Raw genomic sequence first — 21,562 nt, 5'->3', positions numbered from 1 at the left:
AAAGGCAATGCCAAAGAATGCTCAAAGTACCGCACAATTGCACTCATCTCACATGCTAGTAAAGTAATGCTCAAAATTCTCCAAGCCAGCCTTCAGCAATATGTGAACCAGAACTTCCAGATGTTCAAGCTGGTTGTAAAAAAGGCAGAGGAACCAGAGATCAAATTGCCAACATCCGCTGGATCATGGGAAAAGCAAGAGAGTTCCAGAAAAACATCTATTTCTGCTTTATTGGCTATGACAAAGCCTTTGACTGTGTCGATCACAATAAACTTTGGAAAATTCTGAAAGAGATGGGAATACCAGATCACCTGACCTGCCTCCTGAGAAACCTGTATGCAGTTAGAACTGGACATGGAACAACAGACTGGTTCCAAACAGGAAAGGGAGTATGTCAAGGCTGTATATTGTCACCCTGCTTATTTAACTTATATGCAGAGTACATCATGAGAAATGCTAGGCTGGAAGAAGCACAAGCTGGAATCAAGATTGCCAGGAGAAATATATATAACCTCATATATGCAGATGACACCACCCTTATGGCAGAAAGGGAAGAAGAACTAAAAAGCCTCTTGATGAAAGTAAAAGAGGAGAGGGAAAAAGTTCGCTTAAAGCTCAACATTCAGAAAACTAAGATCAGGTCATCTGGTCCCATCACTTCATGGCAAATAGATGGGGAAACAGTGGAAACAATGGCTGACTTTATTTTGGGGGGCTCCAAAATCACTGTGGATGGTGATTGCAGCCATGAAATTAAAAGACGTTTACTCCTTGGAAGGAAAGTTATGACCAACCTGGACAGCATATTAAAAAGCACAGACATTACTTTGTCAACAAAGGTCCATCTAATCAAGGCTATGGTTTTCCCAGTGGTCATGTATGGATGTGAGAATTGGACTATAAAGAAAGCTGAGGGCTGAAGAATTGATGCTTTTGAACTGTGATGCTGGAGAAGACTCTTGAGAGTCCCTTAGACTTCGAGGCGATCCAACCAGTCCATCCTAAAGAAAATTAGTCCTGGGTGTTCACTGGAAGGACTGATGTTGAAGCTGAAACGCCAATACTTTGGCCACCTGATGCGAAGAGCTGACTCATTTGAAAAGACCCTGATGCTGGGAAAGATTGAAGGCAGGAGGATAAGGGGACAACAGAGGATGAGATGGTTGGATGGCATCACCAACTCAATGGACATGCGTTTGGGTGGACTTCAGGAGTTGGTGATGGACAGGGAGGCCTGGCGTGCTGTGATTCATGGGGTTGCAAAAAGTTGGACACAACTGAGTGACTTAACTGAACTGAACTAATGAGATTGGGTGGGCCTGGCATTTTGCATGATGTACTCTGTATTTAAGTTAAATAACCAGGATGACAATATACAGCCTTGATGTGCTCCTTTCCGATTTGGAACCAGTTCATTGTTTCAAGTCCAGTTCTAATTGCTACTTCTTGCCTTGCATAGAGGTTTTGCAGGAGATAGGTAAGGTAGTCTTGTATTCCCATCTCTTTAAGAATTTTCCAGTTTGTTATGATCCACACAGTCAAACGCTTTAGCATAGTCAATGAAGCAGAAGTAAATGCTTTTCTGGAATTATCTTGCCTTTTCTATGATCCAATGGATGTTTGTAATTTGATCTCTATGATTATTAAACAACATATATTAACTACAAAACCCTTGATGACAGAGAGGTGCACAGTACAGTCTTGGGCAGCGTCAGTGAAATAAGACATTTACTGAGATCTTAAATTATACAAAAGGACAGCCATGAAGACCATCTCAAGACAATGATGGTCCAAATATTTCTTGATACAATCTGCCACATCCATCCCAACCTGCTACAATTCATTTGTCCTTGGGCAAGAGGACAAAGGGGGAAAAAAAGACATTCAAAGAATTTGTTTCTTGGATAACTACAAATGAATTTCCCTACCCCTACACTTAGATTTCTAAACATCCTATAATAAATTGATTCACTGATGTCAATTCTTTTTAATAGGAAAACACAATCTCATTAAAAGAGGAAATAAGTTGTCCATTTCTTACATTTATACTGAGTCAGTTTGAGTCCCATGTTGTGTAGTGATGATTGTGCATGACCCTGCCTCAAGACATTTCCACATAAAGTGGAGGAGAAATAGTAGTGAATCAGTGCCTTATTTTCCCTTATCTTAAGGAAACGTTTGCTCTTGTTGAACCTGATGTTTGTATATATGAGTGTAAGAATTCTTCACCACTCAGCAATGACCAATGACCCAGGCTGACCAGTTGGCCTCATTAAATGAGATTCTTGGCTTTTGAGCACAACAGAAGCAAAGGGAATAAGTTTTAGAAGGACTTGGGTTTCTTTAATTGGACACATGATTTTTATTTGTTTGGTGGACCAATGGAGAATGAGAGACATTAGTGGCATTTTATGACTTGTTAAGACTAATTGAAAAACATCAGGAATGAAGTTTTCTGTGAAGAGAGTGCTCTAATGAGAATGGATGTGATGATTATTTACCTAATTGAGCAATAATGACTGAGGTGCAGGCCACTTTTCCCGGGATTAATAAAGAACCCAGGAGTTGACAGTTTAGGCCATTAAGCTCAGCTAGTACTCAATCTTGGTGAAGGACATGGTGCCAGAATCATATGAGCATTGTAAAATGAGCACAAAACTTAGAGACACAAGAACTTACTTTTCTGAGAAATAATTTTATCTGGCAGTTAATCACCTGACATCAGTTTGGGCAATGCAAGTTCTCTCATTAAACTAACTTTCACATAAGGTCTTGAAATCTTGTTCCATTTAGAGTGTTCTCAAGCATATGGTTGTTATAAAAGCAAAGTGGGAGAGAGTGGGATCCTTAGTAATATCAAAAATAGTTTCCTGTGCAACTGCCAGCAAACAAACCATTATCGCCTCCCTTGCTTCTAAAACAAAACAAACAAGGCAACGACACTGAGTTGAACTAGAAGCATCACAAACCCTGGAGCTTCATGGTTGAAATTGTTACCCAGAGTGTCCCTACAGTAAAACCAGGCAACACTCCTCCATAATCCCTAGTTGGCACTAAAAGGATCTTACACTATCAGAAATCTCAATCTTATAGAAATTGTGTTTGTATTCAATAGCCCCCTATCCAGTGCAACAAATGTTCATGTACTACTCACCTGTCAAGAAAAAGAGTTACTCAGCTTTCTAGGTGTTCACTATTCCTATAATTCTGCTCTGCATGGGAAAGTTCAAATATCAACTTCGAGCAAGTAGAAATAGTGCTTCAACTTTCTCTCTATGCAGAGTGAATCCTACATTGGTGGCCTTGCATTTTCAAGGTATTTGCAAATCTGTTTTGTAAGCCAACATTTCCTTCTTTTTCTAGCAAACACTGAGTATTTTGCAAGACAGTATAAAAAGGGATGAGAATATAAACATGAATAAGGCACAGCCACTGTGGTATTGCAACCTAGCAGAGACCTTAGAATCAAGAGAGCTCTTTTTTTCTTTTTTTAATTGGGGTATAGTTGCTTTACAATATTGTGTTAGTTTCTGCTGTACAACGAAGTGAATCAGCTATGCATATACATATATCCCCTCTGTCTCAGACCTCCCTCCCACCACCATCCCCAACCCCCGCCCCCGCCCCCCCGCCGTAATCAAAGTCATCACAGAGCACCAAGCTGAGTTCCCTATGCTATATAGCAAGTTCCCACTAGCTGTCTATTTTACACATACACATGGATTATTGCTCGGCCATTAAAAGGAGTGAAATTGGGTCATTTGTAGAGAGAGTTCTTTTGGAAACCTATTGAGGGAGCAAAACTTCCAGTCATATTCCTCCTTCCAGCATCTGGATTTCTAATCATTATCTTAATCTACACTGAAGAAGATGGTTAATGTGGCTCTATCTGCTCTGAGGCATCACCTCTCTAGCAACCTCTGCAGGAGCCTGCAGCCAGCCAAATCAAGCAGCAGCAGTAATAATGTAGTCATTACTTAGTAGGAAGTTACCAAGCTTTTACCACATAATAAAACAACGTCAGGGTCCAGAGACACAAAGGTGAATTAAAAAAAAAAAAAAAAAAAAAAAGCCTTATCTTCCCAAACTATAGTGTAATTGAAAAGAAATATTAAAAATGTTAGTGTGTTACAGGTACTTACATAGTAGGGTAGAGAGAAGCCCAGAAGAGGGAATCAGCCAATCTCAGTAGTCTTCAGCAAGAAGAACACGAAGCATCATAAAGGAGGTAATATTGAACTAAACTTTTAAAAGTTAAGAGATATCCTTCAGGTAGAGGTACATAAAGAACTTGCCAAGTCAAGGGACCGACATAAAGAAAGGTGCTGGCAGAGGAAAACACTGGGGATGGTCAAGGAACAGTAAGGTCTTCTCTCTTAACTACATCTTAAGTGCCTCACTTGATTAAGCAGCACTTCCACTCTTTCTGCAAATTAGCAGAAAACACCCTACCAGCATCTGTGGCAAGACAGATGGACACTAATGAGCCTGTGCCCTTTCTGCTTCCACTTCTTATATCACATGAGTCACAGGAGTTTGTTTCCAGTCAGTTTGTGCCAGTTGTACTCATTTCTGAAATTACATAATTAACATAAACAACACCAGAGAGTTGTTGTTTCTGTGAAAATTAAGTTGGATATTTTGAAAAAAAAACTTGACTTTTATTTTTACTGAGTCACTAAGAGAAGCTACAATAGAAGCAAGCCCAGGAAATGGAACTATAAAAGAATAAAGGAGGATTATAAAATCCCCTACAATGAGATTCTGCCTCAAATTGCTTTGCTTATATCTCAAGTTCTCACTCTAAAGAAACCAGGACTAGAAATCATGAAAGATGCATTATGGAGGCATTTTATGCACTAAAAAGGATGATTCATAAAATCAAAGTCTTGCCCCTATGTTAAAGATAAAACAAATGTACACTCAAGTTTTATGTTAAGATATTTTAAGGTGGTTTTGTGGATGTGCTTTCTTTCTTTAACCAATGTTTTGACCACCAAACTGGTGTCTCTATTAATGTACTGGTTGAAAGGGTTTCTCTTGTAGCATGAATTTAGGAGAGGATGAGATCAAACTGAAGAAAGAGGCAGGAAGGCTCCAAAAGTCACAATAGGGCATTTGGACTTTATTCTATAGATCAGGGAGTGGCAAACTATAGCCCACAGGTCAGTCTCAGCCCCAAACACATTTTTAGAAATAAAGTTTTATGGGGACATAGCCATGTCCCTTCAGTTAGAGGAGTACCTATGGCTCACACCACAATGGCAGAGCTGAAGAGTTGTTATAGAGATGGTGTGCAGGTATACAAGAAGGTTTAAGCCATGCCTACAGGAAAAGCATGAAATACTTCCTGCCTGCCAGTCACTTCTTGCAACAAAAACCCTAGGCCACTGCAGGACCAAATGCCCTAGAGAACAAGGAAAGGCACAGAAATAAAAATCCCTCAACTCTTGGGGATGGAGGTATAAAATGGCTGGACCAGGATATTAAACTAACACTAATTAGAAGTCTCCTACCTAGACAGCATATTAAAAAGCAGAGACATTACTTTGCCAACAAAGGTCCGTCTAGTCAAGGCTATGGTTTTTCCAGTGGTCATGTATGGATGTGAGAGTTGGACTGTGAAGAAAGCTGAGCGCCGAAAAATTGATGCTTTTGAACTGTGGTGTTGGAGAAGACTCTTGAGAGTCCCTTGGACTGCAAGGAGATCCAGCCAGTCCATCCTAAAGGAGATCAGTCCTGGGTGTTCCTTGGAAGGACTGATACTGAAGCTGAAACTCCAATACTTTGGCCACCTCATGCGAAAAGTTGACTCATTGGAAAAGACCCTGATGCTGGGAGGGACTGGCGGCAGGAGGAGAAGGGGACGACAGAGGATGAGATGGCTACAGTCCAAAGCGTTGCAAAGAGTCAGACATGACTGAGCAACTGAGCGCAGCACAGTACACTCATGGTCAAATAAATAATAAAACACATTGAGAATATCAAGTGGTACCAAGGATGCAGAAGTATTTCTTATACTTTATTGGTAAGGAGCACTCTGGTGCAGCAACTCTGTAAAACAGTTGAGCAGTTTCTTATGAAAAGCTATACTTACCCTAGGGCCCAACAGTCTACTCCTGGGTATTTACCCTAAGAAAATGAAAACTTATGTTCACGTAAAATCTTATATAGGAATGTTCATAGCAGTTTTATTTGGGACAGCTGAAACCTGGAAGCAACCCAAATAGAATGAGCTTATCCTCCTATATTTGCAGGAGACACCACCATCTACCCACTCCAGTACCCTAATATACTATTGACTCCTCCCTCTACCTCACTTTTAAAACACCAAAGTCCTCCTTATTTTACCTTCAAAATAGACATCATATTGCATTTTCTTCTCTATTTTTGCTCCTATTTGACATACGCTAGGTACCAATCATCTCTTTCTTGAACTTCTGCACAGTTCCCTAACAAATATAAATGGCAATTCCAGCATTGTGTGTTAGTAACTCAGTCGTGTCTGAGTCTTTGCAATCCCATGGACTGTAGCCTGCCAGGCTTCTCTGTCCATGGAATTCTCTAGGCAAGAATACTGGAGTGGGTAGCAATTCCCTCCTCCAGGAGATCTTCCTGAGCCGGAGATTGAAATCTGCTCACCTGCATTGCAGGCCAATTCTTTACCATCTGAGCTAACCAAGGAAGCCCAGTTTCAGTATTGGACCTACCAAATTGATCTACCTCCTCTCCCCACCCACAACCATTACAGTAACTAAAGAAGCTATGTAAAACACATGTTTGAATACATAAACATTTAATTTTCCCCCCAGTATATGGAAAAAAAAAAAAAAGAAAGCTCCTTTAATCGGCACATAAGACCTTAAAATTCCTTGGATTATTGACTCTCCAGGCCCATTTCTTGCCACTTTCAAGCACCTGTTTTAGGCTTCAGCAACAACAAATAGATGTTGTTTCATATGCAAAAGCGATGAGTTTCTCATCTCACTCTGTCTCACCTCTGTAACTTCATTCATGCTGTCATCTGTGCCAGAGTTAACATCCTTCCCTCCCTCTTCCACTGACCTGTCCAAACTTTTAGGGTTCAGTTCAGGGGTCACCTCATTTTGACTTCTCCCTACAATACCCATAATCCTGCTCCAACTGGGAACCCACTTTCATGTTTGTAAGAATCTGTCAAAGGAGCACTAGAGACTGCTGTGAGCCTGTTTTGGCTTTTCTGAGTATAACAGTTTCCTAGAATTGTTCACAGAAGAGATTTTAAAAAGCAAGAGTAATACATAGAAGTGACTAAGCCTTTCAAGTGTGCCCTTTGTTCCCAAGGTCCCATTAATTGCCATTTAGGGAAGGCTTATTTGCAATGTCCTCAATTACTTAGGCAACTAAATAGCATTTACCGATCAGATAGAGCAGCATTTGCTTAATAGCAAATAACAAATGCAGTGGCACAGTCCATTGGTAGTCTCCTCCCAGAGATGGGCTTATTTAAGTTTGAGCTCCAGAGGGAAATTGCTTTTTTTTTTTTTACTGGAGTACATTATAATTGTTCACATAACCACTTAGATCTAGAGATTGGTGGGTTTTTTTTTCCCTTACTTTTTAAAAAAATTAAGTAATAAATAAGCCAAAAGAGCATATCCAAGTAACTTCAGTGTCCATTCCACTCATTTGAGTCTATTCCTGCCAGTAAAAGCTTCATGAAATTCCTATCTGATCAAATCACAACCCCACAACTCTGAAGACCCTGCTTTCAATTGACCTTCTCAGCTAGAACATCTCTGACTACCCAGAATTGCCGTGAGATTTCTCTTCTCCAACTTTTTGGACAGTTTTGTGGTAGTTTCTATGTATTTGCCAATGCTTCTAATTGTTGTTACCTATAGAGAAACAAAAAGGAAGAAACAGGCAGACCACTGATGTTCAATATAAAAATGCCAGTTGGGGACTTGGCAAGGGGCAGGCAAGACCAGATTGTGGAAGGCTTTGATGCTAAACTCAGGGCTCAGACTTTATTAATGGTGAAGATTCAGATAGAGAAGGTTTTCAGGTCCTTGACAGAGTGTTATATCCCATGTCTCAAGAAAGTGGCCCTAAGTCAATGAATCTGTCTTAAGTTCTCGTCCTATCCGTTGATCAGCAGAAAATCCCTGAAGCACTGATTTGAGAATGATTCTGGATCACATAATTAATGAGAGATATCTGCATAGAGGTACGGGGAGAAGGAACTTCTAGACACACACCATATTTCACCATAGCTCTGGACAGCTATATAACTTATATAGTATGCAATTATAGAACTGAGCATAAAGTCTCTAACTTTGGTCTCAGATTTTGGCCTCAATTCCTCAGTAGTTTAAAAAACTATGTCAATTGATCATGCACTTGACTTTGTCCAAAGAGGAAAGAAGAAGAAAGTGAAGAAGAGGACCACAACTCATGTAGGGCGGTAACAAGAAGTCCAATTGTAAAATGATGGGTGCAGAAAGGAAAATTTTGAAAGGCTTCATGGGAATAAATATTTGCCTTTTCTCAGTTCTGCCTTATATTGGTCCTCACACTGTCCTTGGTTTAGCACCGGTCTAAACATCTTTAAATCTCCTCTTCTGTGACTTAAAAGGTCAACTCTGATAATATTTCTTTTCAGTCATTACAAAAATCCTTCCTAAGTGGCTGCATCTGAGTGGTGACAGACTAATAATAAAATGTAACTCCTACCTTGCCTTTCATTTTCTCTATTGAAAGTGAAAATGAAAGTTGCTCAGTTGTATCTGACTCTTTGCGACTCCATGGACTGTAGTCCATGGAATTCTCCAGGCCAGAATACTGGAGTGGGTAGCCTCTCCCTTCTTCAGGGTATCTTCCTGACCCAGGGATCGAACCCAGGTCTCCCACATTGCAGGCAGATTCTTTACCAGCTGAGCTATCAGGGAAGCCATCTGCCACCTAATAAATCAGAAAAAAAAAAAAAAAAAGGCTCCAGGAATTCATTTCTACTGTAGCATAGTTGCAAATTTTAAAGAGGCTGAAATCAACCACTTTTATGTTTTTTTGTTAGATTCTTTCACAGGACTGGTTAACATCTTGACAGACATCATTTGGAGATTCACTGGAGACTTCATGGCACCTGACCTGGTTTGCCGCGTGGTCCGCTATATGCAGGTATGTAGCACCTTCCAAATATGATTAGACAAACTGACACCAATATTACCTCTTGGATTCTTCATAAGGAAAATAGTATAAAACCTGTACTCTGATGTAACAAATTGCTCACTTCATAGTTGAAAGGACAAGCAAAATTTATAATATTTTTCATGTTTTTGTTTGTTAAAAATAATACATATATAAAAAAAATACAAGTAAGCACTAATAAGAATATAAGCATTCCTAGTTCAAGCATTAGGTAAAATTTCTGGGTTATTATTCTTTTTGACATATTCTGGCTGTCTTAGTCCAAGGATGCTAATGTAAAAATACCGTTCTGACCTGGAGAATTTCATGGACTATATAGTCCATGGGGTCACAAAGAGTCAGACATGACTGAGCAACTTTCACAGAGTAGGTGGCTTATAAACAACAATTTATTTCTCATAGTTCTGGAGGCTGGAAGTCAAAAATCAGTGTACCAGCCTGGCCAGGTGAGGGGCTTCCTCCAGACTGCAGACATCTCATTATTTCCTCACACACCACGACCAAATGGGATTTATTCCAGGTATGCAAGGCTGGTTCAACATTCAAAACTCAATTGATGTAATTCATAACATCAAAAGGTAAGAAAAGATTATATGATCCTATCAGTAGATACAGAAAAAACATATGAGAAAACCCTATACCCACTCATGATAAAAACTCTCAGCAAACTATGCATAGAGAGAAACTTCCTCAACTTGATTACAAAAATCTACAAAAAACCTAGAACTAACCTCAGATTTAATGGTGAGAAGCTAGAAGCTTTCCTCTTGAGACTGGAAATAATACAAAGATGTCTCCTCTCACACTCGTATTCAGCATCATGTTGGAAGTTTCAACTAATTCAAAATGACAAGAAAAAAAAAAAAGGTTACACAGATTGGTACAGAAAAATGAAATTAAAAACATCTGTGTTCATAAATAACTTTGTCTATATAGACAATAAAGTGAAAACCAGCAAGGTCACAGAATACAAGGTTAGGGGACGACAGAGGATGAGATGGCTCAATGGATATGAGTTTGAGTAGGCTCCGGGAGTTGGTGATGGATACGGAGGCCTGGAGTGCTGCAGTCGATGGGGTTGCGAAGAGTCGGACATGACTGAGTGACTGAACTGAACTGAACACACAAAAGTTCAGATTTTTTTCATATACCAGCAATAAACAATTTGAAGTTAAAATTAAAAAACACAGTACTATTTATGTTAGCATCAAAAATATGAAATATTTAGATATAAATCTAACAAAACATGTGAAAGATCAATATGAGGAAAACTGGAAAAACTCTGAAAAAAAATCAAACAATATCTTGAAATGTATAGATATTCCATGTTCATAGATAGGAAGACTCACTATTTTCAAGATGATAATTCTGCCAGTACGACTTATAAATTCAATGCAATTCCAATCAAAATCCCACCAGGTTATCTTATAGATATGGACAAACCCTAAAGTTTAAGTAAAAGACACAGAACAGTCAATGCAACATTGAAAAAGAAGAATATGGTTGGAAGATTGACCCTATCTGATTTCAAGAATTACTATAATGCTGCAAAAATCAAAACAGCATGATACTGGAAAAGAATCAACAAATAGATCAATGGAACAGAATAGAGGGTACAGAAAGAGATACACACAAAAAGTCTAATGGATCTTTAACAAAGGATCAAAGACAATTCAATGGAGAAAGGATAGCCTACTCAAGAAATGCTACTGGAGTCACTGGATCTCCATTTGCAAAAACAAATAAGAATCCAACCACAGACTTCACACCTTTCACAAGAACTAACTCAATATGGACCACAGATTGGAATGAAATATGCAGTACTATAAAACTACTAGAAAATAATATAGGAGAAAATCAGGGGACTTTGGGTCTTTCTGTGTTTTTTTTAAGATTTAACATCAAAAGCACAATCCATGAAAGAAACAATTGAAAGTTAGGGTTTTATGAAAATTTAAAATGTATTCTTTGCAAAAGAGACTGTCAAGAAACTGGAAAAATAAGGCACAGAATTGGGAACAATATAAAAAACATATATTTGATAAAGAAACAAAAGTGAAAGAAAGAAAGTGAAGTTGCTCAGTCGCATCCAACCCTTCGCGATCCTGTGGATTGTAGCCTACCAAGTTCCTCTGTCCATGGGATTTTCCAGGCAAGAATACTGGAGTGGGTTGCCACTTCCTTCTCTTGGAGATCTTCCTGACCCAGGGATTGAACCCGGGTATCCCACATTTTAGGCAGATACTTTACCGTCTGAGCCACCAGGGAAGTCAAAGAAACAAAGAAATCCTCAAATAACAATAAGAAAATAAACAACCCTCATCAAAGTGGTCAAAAGACCTGAACAGATACTTCACCAAAGAAGATCTACAGATGACAAGCAAGCATATAGAAAGAATTTCAACAGTCATTACTTAGGCATTAGGAAATTCCAAATTAAAACATTGAGATTCTACTACACACCTATTAGAATGGCTAAAAAAAATTTTTTAAACTGACGATACGAAATGGGACTGAGAATATGTAGCTATAGGAGGTCTCATTCATCTTTTGTGGAAATGCAAAATGGCACACTTTAGAAGACAGTTTGGCAATTTCTTATAAACTTGAACATACTCTTACCATACGATATAGCAATTGTGCTCCTAGGTATTTAATCAATTGAGTTGACAACTTATATCCACATGAAAGTCTGCATAAGAATGTTTATAGCAGTTTTATTCACAATTGCCAGAAATTGAAAGCAAGATACTCCTCAGAAGCTGAATGGATAAATAAACCCAAATGAGCTATCAAGCCATGAGAAGTCATGGAGCAATCTTAAGAGCACATTGCTAAGTGAAAGAAGCAAGTCTAAAAAGACTATGTTTGTGTGATTATAACTATATGACATTGGAAAAGGCAAAACTGTGCAGACAGTAAAAAGATCAGTGGTTGCCAGTGATTTGGAGAGATTAAATAGATAAGGCACAAGGGATTTTTAGGACAGTAAATCTCTTCTGTATAACACTGTAATAAAGGATACATGGCATTATGCATTTATCAAAACCCATGGAACTGTACAACACAAATAGTGAATCTCAATATAAGCCATGGACTTCGGTTATCATAATGCATCAATATCAGTTTGTTAATTTTAAAAAATTGACCACACTAATGTAAGGTTTAATAAGAAGAGAAAGTGTATGTGGGGGGTGGCTAATATGGGTACTCTTTGTCTTATCTGCTCAATTTTTTCTGTAAAACTAAAATTGTTCTAAAAGATAAAGTATATTGATTTTTTTAAAGTTAGTCCAGAGATTCTACTTTAAATGAATCCAATCTGGCATTTTTCTAAATAAAATTTAAGTTTTCTGCATTTAAGTCTCACTTTTCTACAAGATTTTTTTTTTTTTTTTTTTTTGGTTTCATATTTCCTAGGTCATTTTTGTCAGAATTGAGGGTGGGATAGTGAGAATTTAGACATATGTCCTAAAGCTTCCATCTGTTCTCCAAATGGTATCCCATATGTTGTTGATGTGTAGAATTTTCATTGTTGACATTTATGAATTGACTATAATTGTACTTTAATTTCCTTCTTGACTCAAGTTAATTATAAGGCTGTTTAAATTTCCAAGTGGTGTTTAAAAAAATCTATGATACTAATTTCAGCTTTCATTGCTTGTTGTTTTAAATTTGTGAATTGTATAAATTCCACTTTTTTGAATATATTGAGGGTTTTTTTCCTTGATAGCTTAGTTTATGATTAATTTTTGAAATACTGCTTAGATATTTTATAATAATGTGTATCATTCTTAGAGTTTGCTTAATTATTTCTACCTATGTATTACTGTGCTTGTTTCCTCTGTAGAACTTCGAACATTTTAGTTATATATATTTAGTGTTACACTATTGTTACATTTAGGTTTAGTGATATTGTGTTGCCATTGTGGTATTGTATCTATTATTATATAAATGATCCCTTCAATCCATGTAGTACTAATTGCTTTGAATTTAACTTGTCTAATAGTACTATTGCAATGAATGCTTTCTTATAGTTTTCAGTTGCTCACTATACCATTGGCCATCACTCTATTTTTAAACTTTGATAATCTTTTGGTTTTAGAAGTTTCTCTTCTAAATAGTATACAGCTGGATTTGGGGAAGAGTTGTGTAAACAGACTTTGTTTCAGTGGAGGAGCTCAAGCCATTCATTTTTTTTTGACAAATAGTGTTTGGTACTATTTCAGTCATATCATTTTAATCTTTCTGTGTTAATTTTTTATTCACTCATTTTTTCCCTTTCTATATATTTGGTTATAATTGTGGTAGGCTGAAAAATGATCCCCCAAATATTTCTAAATCCTAATACATGAAACCTGTGTATGTTACCTTATATGGCAAAAAAAGACTTTGCAGATGTGATTAAGTTAATGATTTTGAAATGAGAAGACTATTCTGAATTATCTCAATAATTATTACTATTGAGCCCTAAGGCAAACATACACATCCTTGTAAGAGGCAGGCAGAGGAAGATTTAACACAGAGACAGAAGAGGCACTGTAACCATGGGCTTAGAGATGGTATTGGTGTGACCACAATTCAAAGAACTCTGGTAGGCACCTAAAGCTGGAAAAGACTAGGGAAAAATTCTCCCCCAGAGCCTTGAGAGGGAGGCTACCAACACCTTGATTTTGACTCAGTACAACTGATTCTGACTTCTGGTCTCCAGAAATATAAAAGAATAAATTTATGTTGGTTTAAGCCACAGTGTTTGTGGTAATTTGTTATGGTGGCCATAGGACTCAAATAAATCTTTTTTTCTCTATTTCTATTTTACTCTATCATAGCTTATCTTTAAAGTGCAATACATCTCTATCAAAGTAAAAACAACAAAAAAGATGTCTAAAATATCTAGATAGAAATTTGATATCTAAAATATCTAAACAGAAAATTGCTGTCCTTCTACTTTCTGCCCTCATCCAACTCACCAAATTTTCTCTGAAATATAATGTAACTATCCCCTTTCCTCTTCTTGAGTACTTAATTTCAAGACAATTCTCAGTCAGCATAAATGTTTCTTCAAGAAAGATTTTTTTCCAAAAGTAGGTGATGTTTTCCTTCTACTTATATGTAAGAAAATTATTCTGTGCCTTGGTACAAAAATATTTACCAAATTTTTGAATCACAATTTTTCTTTCAAAACTCATTAATGTTTTTGTTCTGTTTTCTGGCACTTATTTTTGTGGAGAGGAGGCATGACAATTTGAGGTGTATTTCTTTCAGATAATCTATAACATTAAAAAAAAAAAAAAAAACCCTGTCTAGATGTTTGAAGACTCCTGAAGTTAAATATTCTTTCTAACCATGTCTCAAAAGTAGGTACCTTTTCATTACTCATCCTGCTTCTCTGGCTGGTCTGTTGTGACCTTTCCTCCTGCCCTAGGTCCTGACTTTGTGTGAGCCAGTCATCTCATCAGCACAGCCGCAGATGCCACAATTCTCATGACTGTCTCGTCACAACATTCGAACCCACGCAGTTCTCCCATTGAGAGTTCTCTTTCCTATCCTTCTCAACTCAGTGTGGCCAGCATTAACAATTCTGAATCCATGGACCCCACAAAGAAATCCCAGGTTTCTCTAAGGAGATAATCGTCTTATTTTTGTCGTTGTTGTAAAAACTGTATGCCATTTTTCTCTCTGATCACTCATCAGCTTCTTAGCAAGATGAGACTTTCTTCTTATATCCCTCAGGGGAGGCTTCAATCTCTGGTCAGTTTGCAGAACACCCTCTCCATGGCACCATCTGCAACACAGATGCTGGGATGTATATGTGGCAGTGTTACAGAAACAAAAATAATAAAGAACATTGATGTAGCTGATTATTTTTCTGAGGCAGGGAATTAACAAAGGTACAAATTTAGACACAGGTTATTTAAAAAGTCATGTTATTCCTATTTCATCTTAGAAGAAATTCATACACTCACCCTTAGACTTCAGTCTTTGAGTTACTTTCTACTCACTATGAATTTGACCCAAAATTTACAAAGCAGTGATACGGCTAGAGTCCTGGTAGAAATGAGGCTCAAAGTTATTGGAAAATTTTGCATCTTGATAATCCTTTCAGATATATTTCATTTAATTACCTTTTGAGTACGCTCTTCACAGAAGAGACATTAACCTCTTAAATCAAAATTTTCTTCTCTGCAAAGTATGCAAATACCACTGTACACAGGATAATTAAAGGACATGGGTAAGCTTAATGAAAGAGGGTGGGAAGGCAGAAGAGGGGACCCAAAGGCTGACCTTAGTGGGCAGCTCTGCTGCAGAAGTGGATGAAGAAGGGGAGCTCTAAGAGTGTCAGCCCAGATGGTGATAAATGATTCAAAACAGCACCCAGGCCCCTTAAAGCCAAATCCCTCCTATCATCTTTCAACAACTCACGCTGATAAAAGGCAAACGAACATTTGTTTCTAATTATTCTGGAATGTCAACTGTAGCAAAGAAAATTAGTTTAGCTTTAAAAGTCAGTTACAAACAAATGTACCGCGCAAATGTCAAGGGGGACTGATCCTTGGAGAAATGTGGAGTCTCCAAGAAGCCAAGCGAGAGAGTGAGCAAGTGAGAACTGGAGGCACTCACCTGTCAGAGCCAGCCGTGCAAAGTCCAGCAGCAAGAAGAGCCATCTTCTGCCTGGGCAGGAGTCAGCGTTCCTGTCCATACTCCAAACCTCATCCAGCCCTTGGTTTGGTGCCTAGGTTTCTAAATAGCACAAAACGCTCTTCTTCCCAGGACGTGCGTTTCCTCACCGTTATGAAACCACTCACCTCCTCGCACTTCTGTCTTCAGGTTGTGCTGCTCTATGCCTCTACCTACGTCCTGGTGTCCCTCAGCATAGACAGATACCATGCCATCGTCCACCCCATGAAGTTCCTGCAAGGAGGTGAGCAGGCTCAACCAAGTACTATCCTTGGGTGAGGGGTTTTGCTAACATTATCCTCTTAGTAATGGCTCTTTTCCTCTCCCTTTCTCCTCTTCTTCCCCTTCCTTCCCCACTTCTTGAGCCTGATTGTCGAAAAAGACATAGAAAAGAAACTTGGCTGCCTGGGAAAATGCTGACAGTTGGCCTGGATGGCCAAGAGCTGTGTGGAAAGATGCTTTGCTGAGCCCACTCTGTGACCATTTACCTTGACACTGGTGCTTCTAGCTTTTTTTTAGAGTAGCGTTGACACACATAACTATCCAAACTAAGGAACACTCTCACTTCAACTTGCTTATTTTCCATAAAGAAGCATTTTACCTTCCTTACCCCAAAACCATGGAAATAACTGGGAAAATGTTTCAAATTGATAATTATAATGGAAACAAGGAAAACCCTCTTTGATCCAGAGATAGTGAAGAATCCCTGAAAGAAGGAAGCAGACAGGTCAGGGGGAAGGCTGAAGGCACACAACCCATAGTACACACAGATGATGCTACAGCAATGAGGCAGAGATCTTCCTAAATAGATTGTGGAATAGCCTGGAGCAAGACGGACTCGAGGAAACTGGCAGGGTGATTCTGGGAGTACAATGAGGACTTTCTATCACAGCACATCTCCCTTCCTGCTGTCCTTCCCCTTCCCAGATGTGCAGCAAGGATGAACATCTCTGCTTCCAAGTAGTGGGGACAATGGATTTCGAGAGACAGGGTGGGGCCCTGGGGAGCAATGACACCTTGGAGGGATGGTGGATACCTAGTCATAGGACTAAGTATCCATTGTCCATTGCTCTGCCCACAGGCGGAGGCCACTTACATCTCTGACCTCCAAAAGCAAATAAGAATCCAAAGTACTTCACTTTTCCAAGCAGGCTATGAAACTGATAAAATGAAGAACCTAATATGAAATCTTGTCTACAAAAATGAGGTGCAGTCAAACATCATGAAAAAGTGTGACAAAAGCCAAACTGTACAAAATAGATAATATGTTTAAAATACCATTCTGCAGAATTTAGACCTAAGGAAACAAAATTAATAGAGCAAGCAGAACTTTAGAATAAGTAGCAATAATGTCATCAGATACTATTAAATACATCAGGCAGTACTGACAAAGATACTTTGGATGGCAACGTAGCAATACCTAATTAAAATATAAAATGTGCAGCCCTTTGATATAGAAGTTCTACTTCTTGATATCTTCTCTGGACAAATGCTGACACATGTGCATATATACACATGTGTTGTGTATTGTAGCATTACTCAGAATATCAGGAATTCAATGCTCACCTTGGTGTCCCTCAGTGGAGGAATGGCTAGCACCCTATGTAGAAGTTTTAATAGCTTAGGTTCATTGATTGTGTACTATGTACTAGTCATGATTCTAAGTTCTTTGTATATGTTAAATACTTTAATCCTCACAATAGCTCTGTGATATGGGTTCCATTATTATTTGCATCTTAGTCTGGGCAGTTGCAATGCAAAGAGTTAAAGAAGTTTGCCCAAGATCACAGTTAGTAGTTGCAGGGGCAGGATTTGAACCCAGATGGTCTGGGTTCAGCTCAGGTGCACTCAATTACTATATATCCTGTCTCTCAAAGGAGGTAGGACAGCCATGGAGAGAGATATGCATCACTATGAAAATGTCTGTATCATATTTTGAGTAATAAAAACAATATACATGCAGTATGTATATAGTATAACAATAATACAAAGAAAAACTCAAAAGAACACTAGATATTGTGTAGAGAGAGAGAAGAGCAGGAAAGAATGCAAGAAATAGGGAGGTCTCAGAATAATAAACAATTGCCCACAAAAATGCATACCAACTAGTACTTACCTCTGGGGATGGGAGTGGGAATCTCCATAGTGACCACAGAAACTCACATGCCATTAGGTAATTTTTATACCAGCAACACATCAGTGTGATGTGAAACTAATTTTAAGATAAAATTGATATCTATTTCTAAGGCTTTTTGTAGGTTACATGTAAGTGTGTGTGTGAAGGGGTGCAATCTGAACTAAGCTTTCTGGACACTGTTATGGTCTAATGATTATGGCAAAGAAGGAAGTAGGGGAGGAAACGGGGTAAATGGGAGAGACATTTTATGATATGTGTATGCAAAAGTATGATACATTTACTCATCCATCTACTTATTAACACCCAGCAAGCTCTGGGGAGGATTGCAGACAATGTACAAAAAGACTTCTATACCAGAGTATTTCAAGATGAAGAAGTTGGAGAAAAGAAAAGATAAGTATAAGAAAACGTGTGAGGGGTGTCCCAGGACATTTGCTAGAGGTAGAGGCTTTGAGATCCATAGCCAAGGGGGAAACATGGTGAGTTACATGTCTAACCATATTCATTAGCTAAGAAACAAATCAACTATTTAGGTTATGGAAAATATGACTGGTTCTGGGAGATACTGCCCAATATTATGGATTGGTCCCTAAATTACAGGAAAGACAGCAATGAATATTATAGTGTTCTTTAAAATATGGAAAGCAATTTATTTCCTCACTATAAAATTAATAGAGGCTTCATGTAGGGCACTTGGAAAATAATCATCTCTAATAACTTCAGAGAGAGATGCAAGCTTGGAAACAGAAATTAGCCACTTTCCCTTCCTCCGCCCAAATCCAACTGAAGTCATGGAAGAAGCATACAAATAGGAGGACACTTGCAGCCAGGAAGGGAGCTGAGGAAAGATGCCATCCAAAGACTAGAAACTTCAAGGAATTCCCAGCACATGGGGATCAGATTAAACATAACATGGATGCCAAGCCCTCTAGGAAAGCTGCACGGCCTTGCAGGAAGATGAAAAGATCCTCACGGTTATAGGATGAGGTAGTTGGTGGAACAGGGTGGAGGGAACTGTGTGCTGGAGCCATCTTGGTGCTCCAGCTCGTTGGAATATAGGGGGTGGGGGGCAGGATGGAGAAGGCAGGCAGAAGGAGAGTCCCCACAGAGCAGCACAGAGAAGGGACTCTCCCGCGACTGAGTGAGCACATGGCAACGGCAACAAGACCAAAGGAAGGAGAGCAGAAATGGGGGCGTGAACACATTTTACTGATGCTTTACCGCTTTTTACTTAAGCGGCAGTTTCCTTAGCCAGCAACTCCAGAGGAGTCATCAATTTTAAAGCTCTTTAGTAAAATTAAATGTGAGAATATTTAGGAAAGCATCAACCAATAATAAAGAGAGACATATAGTGCCAGATATTAAAATATAAAACTGTTAATTATAACTGTTTACTACTTAAAGTCATTGATATCAAAGAGCTTTCCTGAGTTTTCAAGCAGGTGCAGGAGAGTCCCCACCGCTACTGGGTCTCTGGTTACATGCACCTTCTTTGTAGGTGAAGATGGAGAAGCTGTGTACAGTTAGTAAAAGCAAGACCTGGAGCTGACTGTGGCTCAGATCATCAGCTCCTGATAGCAAAATTCAGGCTTTAAACTAAAGAAAGTGGGGAAAACCACTAGGCCAGTCAAGTATGACTTAAATCAAACCCCCTATGAATACACAGTGGAGCTGACAAATAGATTCAAGGGATTAGATCTAGTAAACAGAGTGCATGAAGAACTATGGTCAGGGGTTTGTAATATTGTACAGGAGGCAGCGAACAAAACTATCCCAAAGAAAAAGAAATGCAAGAGGCAAAGGGGTTATCGGAGGGGGCTTTACAAACAGCTAAGGAAAGAAGAAAAGTGAAAAGCAAGGGAGAAAGGAATGATGGGAAGATCTAAAAAGACTGTATTATAATTCTACCCCACAGTTCCTGCTTGTTCAGTATGCCAGTTATATCTGTTTTCTAAATCTTTCCAGTAACTCTTTTCAGAGTGACAGTTCAGCAAGAACAGAATCCCAGATATTATTCTGCCAAATATTTGGGATACAAGATTCTAATAGAGTCCCTAGTTTCTTCTAGAATTGTTCTCACTTCTTAGAGTCTTCCTGATCACACCTTACTCACCTCTCTACAATACCTCCTGACTCTACATTTCCCTCCCCCACCCCAAGACATGAACTGGCTTTCCAATTTGAAAGTTGGGAGGTGGAGGGAGGTGTCCTGTCCCTGGATGAAGGGGCCCACCAGGGTCAGTCGGCACAGACAGCACAGCTACAGTGGGGATGAAGACGAAGAGCTTCAACACCAGCTTAACAGAAAGCATCATAAAAACTGTTTCAAAAGAACACACTCATGTGTATTAATTGTCTCCATCCGACCCCATCATGGTTAGATGAGCAGAGTGTATTTTTTTTTTTTAATTCCACTTTCAAGAACTCAGTTTGAGACTGAGTGGTTTGTCCAAGGTCAAAACATCACATCTGAAAGAGCCCAGATCTAGTGTGTGCGGTCAGAGCTACCAGACTTCAGGGCTTGGTTGAAAGAACTCTGCTCTCCAGAACCAAGTCCACTGCTCTTTCTCTGCCTTACCACTCCTCCCTTGTTCCTTCAAACAAAAGAAGGCTATCGAACATTTGCCAAACAGCTTTGAAACACTGTCACAATGCTTCATGTGGCTGGGTATGTGAGAAGAATAACAACCAGATCAAAGGCCCCATCTCTGCCTTTCAGGATGAGCAAGGCACCACAGACAAGCATTTGCACAGCAACCCATCAAAAGTACGTGATACAAAGTGAGCTCCATAGTACTGTAGGAATGTGTCAGCATCTCCAGTCAAACAGGTAAATCAGAGAAGAAGAAGAGAAGGAGAGATTGGGCCAAGCAGTGCTCTAGCTTCTGTGATTAAATTCTCCCTTTAATCCTTGCATCAGCCCTAGATGCAGGTCCTATTACCCCCATTTTATACATGAGGAAACTGAAGCTCTGAGAGTTCTAGAATTCCTCTCCCACCACGATCGTTTTCCACACCAGACACCAAGTGTGCTCTCAGAGGCTGTTTCCAGATGCCCAGGCATCCCTCTCTTTTCTTTGAGCAGAAAAGCAGGCCAAGGTCCTCATCACGATTGCCTGGAGCCTCTCTTTCCTGTTCTCCATTCCTACCCTTATCATATTTGGGAAAAGGAAACTCTCCAACGGTGAAGTGCAGTGCTGGGCCCTGTGGCCTGACGACTCCTACTGGACCCCGTACATGACCATCGTGGCCTTCCTGGTGTATTTCATCCCCCTGACAATCATCAGGTAAGAGGCCAGCAGGCCAGACACACACAGGGGCCTTCCCAGTTCACCAGCTGCTGTTCCCTTTCCTTCCAGGGCACTCATTGCTCCCAGTGTCCTTTGGGGAACTGGCTAGGAGACAAGATCTTACGTAAAGCTACCATATGCTAAGCTCAACTCCTCCAAAGTGGAATGAGGAGGAGGGAACTAACATTTTCTGATTATGTGCTATGAGGCAGGCCTTGTGAAAAGGGGCTAACAATTAACCCATCCAACACAACTCTATGAAATGACT

At 39.2% G+C, this 21,562-nt stretch overlaps 1 protein-coding gene across 3 annotated transcripts in view; it reads left to right on the top strand.

Moving 5' to 3' along the window:
* The window catches only part of NPSR1 (neuropeptide S receptor 1), a 147,261-nt gene that overhangs the window by 93,753 nt on the left and 31,946 nt on the right, over positions 1 to 21,562 (top strand). For 2 of the 3 annotated variants that reach the window (XM_061165382.1, XM_061165383.1), the window contains exons 3-5: positions 9,056 to 9,159; positions 16,018 to 16,111; positions 21,090 to 21,291. In XM_061165382.1, the coding sequence (XP_061021365.1) occupies positions 9,056 to 9,159; positions 16,018 to 16,111; positions 21,090 to 21,291 (400 nt within the window). The remainder of the gene's footprint in view (positions 1 to 9,055; positions 9,160 to 16,017; positions 16,112 to 21,089; positions 21,292 to 21,562) is intronic. The other variant, XM_061165385.1, reaches the window with a different exon arrangement.

This window comes from Dama dama, chromosome 18 (assembly GCF_033118175.1).
Source record: "Dama dama isolate Ldn47 chromosome 18, ASM3311817v1, whole genome shotgun sequence".
NCBI lineage: Eukaryota > Metazoa > Chordata > Mammalia > Artiodactyla > Cervidae > Dama > Dama dama.
This window is presented reverse-complemented; position numbering and strand designations above follow the sequence as displayed.